Source organism: Triticum aestivum, chromosome 5A (assembly GCF_018294505.1).
Source record: "Triticum aestivum cultivar Chinese Spring chromosome 5A, IWGSC CS RefSeq v2.1, whole genome shotgun sequence".
NCBI lineage: Eukaryota > Viridiplantae > Streptophyta > Magnoliopsida > Poales > Poaceae > Triticum > Triticum aestivum.
In genome coordinates this window covers 467460597-467466249 of record NC_057806.1, presented here as the reverse complement: position 1 = coordinate 467466249, position 5653 = coordinate 467460597, and the positions used below count along the sequence as shown (strand labels likewise).

The following is a 5653-nucleotide window of genomic DNA, read 5'->3' as shown; positions in this document are numbered from 1 at the left end:
GTCGTAGTTCAGACGATCACACGAGCCAGCGCATACACACTCCCAACAAACTCATAATAAATACGATACATCACAGGCCTCTGTCACCCCCTGAACGATCCAAAGCGACGACGTAGTACAACAATGTGCAAGTGGCAAAATTTCTTGTCGTGATCCCAGGAGGCAAGCCCCCCAGGAGCGCCATCCCAGGAAATATCTCCATTCCGGAGGGGCCAAATCGCAAAACCGGCCGGCTATAAGAGAGGCGCGAAGGGGTCGGCTTAACCACGGGAGTATTAGATTAACCCGTCCCTCTGGTCTACCTCGAGTTAAGCCACACCCTCACCCACTGAGCAAGGCGGAGGAGGAGGAGGAGGAAAAAATAATTATACCGGAAAAGGACAAAGGAATCGCGCCACCGCGGGGAGGAGGAGGAGGAGGCCGTACGGCGCTGCCGCCCGCCGTCGGATCTGCGCCGGCGACTGGTCCGGCCGCCCGAGGAGGAGGAGGCGGCGGCGTCGCTCCGTCCCGTCCCCCGCCTTCGAGCGCCCAGATCCGCCGTCCCGCCGGTGAGTCCTGCAACCTCGCCTCGCGCTGGGACAGTGGTGGGATGGACGCTGTAGTCCGACGGGGATAGTGCGGGCTCGAGATGCCTCTCGGGCGAACCGGAGCTGTGCGTGCCGCTCCTGCGGAAATGCGCATCGGCTAGAGATTTCGCCTTGTTTTGCTCCCGTGTGCGGTTTGGCGCGCGATTTCTCGAAACGTCGTCCGAGGGTTTCAGTCTCTTAGGGTCTGAGCTGTGGGGGATTTGAGAATGCTTGCGATGCGTGCGTGGTGCTGCGTCCTCTGTTACTTTTGTTGGTTTTGTTCAGTCGAAATGTGTGGGATTTTGGGGTTTTTGTCTAATCGATCGGGAACACGCAGGATCCATGCGCGGGTTCGTATGTTTAAGCTGTTTACTCACGAATTTTATCGTGTCAAATCATTAGGAGTGAGTGTGGGATGCGCTACTGCGAGGTTTTATCCGAGCTCCTGCTTTGTCGTTTCGCTAGTAGTATTGTGAAACCATCTAGGCGATCTGAATAATTCGGACTAACTTGTTTTAATCTGGGTACGACCGATTGTTTTGCTGTGTATGTTTTGGTGATGGATATTTGTGAGTTCAGTAATGAAACTCTGAAATTTTAGATCTACCTATGGCTAGTGAACTATACCTACTGAGATCAGTTTAGGAACGACTACTTGCTCTCAACCACTGCCTGCAGATCTACTACTGTTTCTCTGCTATTTGAGTGATCCTTACGATTTTTTTATTAGTTCATGATAAGGCGATATCTTCTCTTATATGAACTAAAAAAAAGTTTATCATATACAGTCATGAATCATGATCATAAGGATTATTTGTTGTTGTGAGAAGCTGTTTGCAGTTTTGATTGTTCTATTCCTGCCAAGAGTGGGAGCTAGCCTTCTATTTGTGAGTTGTATGCATGCTTATGTCTGAAATTCTAGATATTTGTATCAAATGATGATACTGTATGAATGAAGTTAAAGATCTAAAGCCTACTGTCACCATGGGACCGAAATATACTTATTCCTGTCTGGGGTTTATGGTTGTTGATTAAGTGAAGATGTGGAATCTAGATGTAAGGGTGGAAGAATTGTCAAGTGTATTTTAACTTTAATATGCTTAACAACTGCCCTGGCTGTATTATGTTAGTACTATTAAGAATTTTATGAAGCCATGCTATCGTCTATTGCTTGCTATGGTACAGGACTTACTAAGAAAACAGAAATACTGAAATGAGCAAACAAGAAGATCCCAAGAGGCTTTGTTTTGTGGCAGCAACTTGAGTCTATTTCCTGGTGTGCCAGACTGTTTAACTCGAAAATTTGCAGAAACTCGTGCCATTACCGTATAATAACATGTCCTTCTGTTTTGCTTCTGCGTCCTTCTCACCAGGATATATGTCTGCCATACTTCCAAAAATTTTCCTGGTTCTACATGTCTAAAAATTTATATCTAGAAAGCTTATCTTGCGCAAAACCTACGTTATTCATGGTTCATTTTTTCTTTCTTATGCAGGGTATCTACCACTGAACTGTGAGATAAAGTGCTTTCAGTTGATGCAAGAGGGTGTGCATACATCTTCATCTATGGCCTACTATTGATTGCTCCGCAGTGATCAGTTTGAAGTCTTCTTTCTTTCCCTTGCTACAAGTTTTCTTGCTTCTCTGGTGGGCTACAGGAGAGGTGGAAGCAGATAAAGGCAGACAGGCAGCTCAGCCATTCTATGTCCAGGGACTTGGACTGTCCTGTTCAGACACAGATGGCTGTTGCAGTCCTGGATCGGAGTTTCAGCAGTGAATATCCTGCAAGTAGCAAAACTGAGGGGAGACCATTGAGCTGGAAGAGAGTTTTTGTTCAAACTGATAATGGTTCTGTCCTGGGCATTGAACTGGAGAGGGGAGAAAATGCACAATCTGTGAAAAAAAAACTGCAGATAGCTTTGAATGTTTCCACAGAGGAGAGCTCACTGACCTTTGGTGATCTTGTTCTGAACAATGATCTCAGCAATGTCCGCAATGACTCGCCGTTGCTCCTCACAAGGAATCAGATGCACCGGAGCAGCTCAACACCTTGTCTCTCTCCTAATGGAAGCGGCGTGCAACAGCGAGACCGTAGTGGACCCATTGCTATCCTTGGATGTTCAAGCCCTTCCCCTGAGATGAAACAGCTTGCTAAGGATATTGTCAAAGCCATAAGGAATGATGTTGACCCAGTAGCTGTTAACAGTGGGATGGGTGGTGCCTACTACTTCGATAACATTTGGGGTGAACATGTTGCAATTGTAAAGCCAACCGACGAGGAACCATTTGCTCCAAATAATCCTAAAGGCTTTGTAGGGAAGACCCTTGGACAGCCAGGTCTCAAAAGGTCTGTACGAGTTGGTGAGACAGGGTTCAGAGAGGTTGCTGCTTACCTCCTTGACCATGGCAACTTTGCAAAAGTTCCTCCAACCATGCTGGTCAAGATCACACACACTGTGTTCAATGTGAATGCCACTGTTGGCTGCAATCATAAGGTGTTCCACAACAATTCACAGCCTGTGAGCAAGATTGCATCATTGCAGCAGTTCATCCCTCATGATTTTGATGCCAGCGACCATGGGACATCAAGCTTCCCTGTATCTGCTGTGCACAGGATCGGCATTCTTGACATCAGAATCTTCAACACGGACAGGCATTCGGGCAATCTTCTGGTCAGGAAAGTTGGTCCTGGGTCTGACAACTTTGGAGTGCAGACCGAACTCATTCCTATCGACCATGGTCTTTGTCTGCCCGAATGTCTAGAGGACCCTTACTTTGAATGGATTCACTGGCCGCAAGCATCCATCCCTTTCTCTGAGGAGGAACTTGAATACATTGCAAATTTGGATCCTGTAAAAGATGCTGACATGCTGCGCATGGAGCTTCCCATGATCCGCAAGGCATGTCTGCGGGTGCTGGTGCTGTCAACAATATTTCTCAAGGAAGGTGCAGCATTTGGCCTCTGCTTGTCCGAAATAGGAGAGATGATGAGCAGGCAGTTTACTGGGAAAGAAGAAGAGCCAAGTGAGCTTGAGCTTCTTTGCATGGAGGCAAGGAAGTGGGTCGAGGACAGAGAGCTATTTCTTCCAGAAGCCGGAGTTGAAGACGACGATGATGACTTCACCCAGTTCTCTCTTGACGGCGAGGATGATTCAGATGCATTTGAATCACCCTCATTCAGCAGGTTTGGTCCCATGAAGGCAAGCCACAGGAATCCACTGTCAAAGCTAGCCGAGTGTGACGAGGAGGAGGATGATGACAAGGAGATGGTCAAGGATGACTCTGACCCCTTGAACGGTATGTTTCCTAAGCTGGTCCCTCCTGTCTCAAAGCTGTCCGCGTCGCTGAAGGGGTTTGGTTTCCATGGGAAAGCTAAACCCTACCGCGGAGGCATTCCGAAGACGAAGAGCAAGGTGGCTGCTAAAACTAACTATAGTGGCGAAGGTAGTATGTATCAGTCTGGAAGCAGGAGCGCGAACGAGATGCTCCCTCCCAGCGCCAGTTTTGTGAAGCTGTCGGACATGGGCTCCGAGGAGTGGACCGCGTTCCTCGACAAGTTCCAGGAGCTCCTCCCGAGCGCCTTCCGAGCACGGAAGCACGCGGCTGGCTCCGGCCCGCGCCCACTGCAGAGGCTGGGAACTTCTTGCCAGTTTTGAAGGTAATGTAGATGCAACCCAGGTGTGCAGGTGTTTTCTTCGCGGCCGCCGGAACGGAAGCAGCCCTACGCGCCTGTAGGTGTGTGTTTGGACTACGGATCGTGGAGAGGAGAAGATTAGAGGTGGTTCGATAAAAATAAAGACCGTCCCCGTTGGCATTTGATCTTCCCCGCAGAGTGTGTCTTCGTGTCTGTGCATAGCTTTAGCTTTTGACATATGGAATGGTTTGTTCTTTCTTTCGTCTGTATATATACCAAGTACTCCTACTCCTACCTCGCAACGCCGGGCGCCATCACGGCTGGTGGTGCCCGGTGGTGGTCGTGTTGAGTGTTGTCGGCGCCGCCGCTGTTTCGGCTTCGCCACTGTACCATTTCCGAGACGCTTACCATAATAATAATATAGTATTATGAATATGCACCTGGATGTTGACACGCATGTGCACGTATATATATCTAATTATCTATCATCTGTTTATGTGTCTACTTCTCTGCTTTGGCGCTTTTGATGCGTGAGTTGTTGAGAGAACATGGGATAGTATGTTGATGTGATACAAGCGAATGATCTGGAGCTTGGTTCGGGTGGTGTCAAAAGGGCCCTCCATGTGCCGTAGAAACTCGCGGGTTGGCTCCGCTGGTTCCACCGTCAGTGCGGACTGACGACTTCCCTCCAGTGTCCAGATGACCAGATGTCGACATGTCTGGTGACGGAAGCACAGATCTATTGACCCCGCCCTCTGCCCGCGACGTATGCACCTGGGAGGTTTGGACTGGACCCTGGGGAGTGTCGTCAGTCTGGTGTTTTCTACACCTGAAGTGACTTCTCCGAGCCCTTCTTTTGCCGTCAGGTTAGGTGGCCGGTCCGCATCACACGCCAGAGTGAGACCATCGTCCTCAGTGGAGGTCCCTTTCCTGCATCTGGACTGTGAACTACAGATGAAAACTGCACCGAAGAAGTCCAAGCCCATCACGTATTAGTAGATCAGAAAACTTCAAGCGAGGACGGTCGTGGGTGCAGTCGTGCAGAAGACGACGTCCGTCGCTCGGTCCAGGTGCAGGATAACAGCAACAGGTGTCTCGGCGTCTCGCTCTCACCGCCCTGATGTGGCTGCCTCCCAATGCTTCGCCGCCGCGCCGTGCGACCGTGAACTCTGATCGTCAAGCTCCTCTATTATTGGCCGGCCCTGTCGTTATCACGGCGCGGCGGCGGCATGGGGAGTTTGCGTGGTCCAGTTCGCCACGGCTGCCATTGGCCGGCCGAGAGCGCGGATGCGGGCACGCAGGCTGGCTGCTACGGCAAGGCAAGGCAGGCAGGCACTTTTCATTGGGTCTGCAAGGATCTGAGCCCTGAGATGGAAGCAACTATGATGATCGGGGCTCTGAGACGTGTAACGGCTACGATGGGCTGACCACCTTGGTCTCAACTCTGAACCC

At 50.0% G+C, this 5653-nt stretch overlaps 1 protein-coding gene across 2 annotated transcripts; it reads left to right on the top strand.

Annotated features, from left to right (window-relative positions):
- The first annotated feature begins 255 nt into the window (after positions 1-255).
- LOC123104067 (phosphatidylinositol 4-kinase gamma 5) lies at positions 256-4636 on the top strand. Of its 2 annotated transcripts, XM_044525786.1 has the most exons (3): positions 256-548; positions 2063-3864; positions 3940-4636. In XM_044525786.1, exons 2-3 carry the CDS (start codon positions 2271-2273, stop codon positions 4221-4223), a joined length of 1878 nt encoding a protein of 625 aa, XP_044381721.1. In that variant the 5' UTR covers positions 256-548; positions 2063-2270; the 3' UTR covers positions 4224-4636. The 2 variants fall into 2 exon arrangements, with proteins under 2 accessions (XP_044381721.1, XP_044381720.1); XM_044525785.1 differs by having other exon boundaries at positions 2063-4636.
- The last annotated feature ends 1017 nt before the right edge of the window (positions 4637-5653 follow it).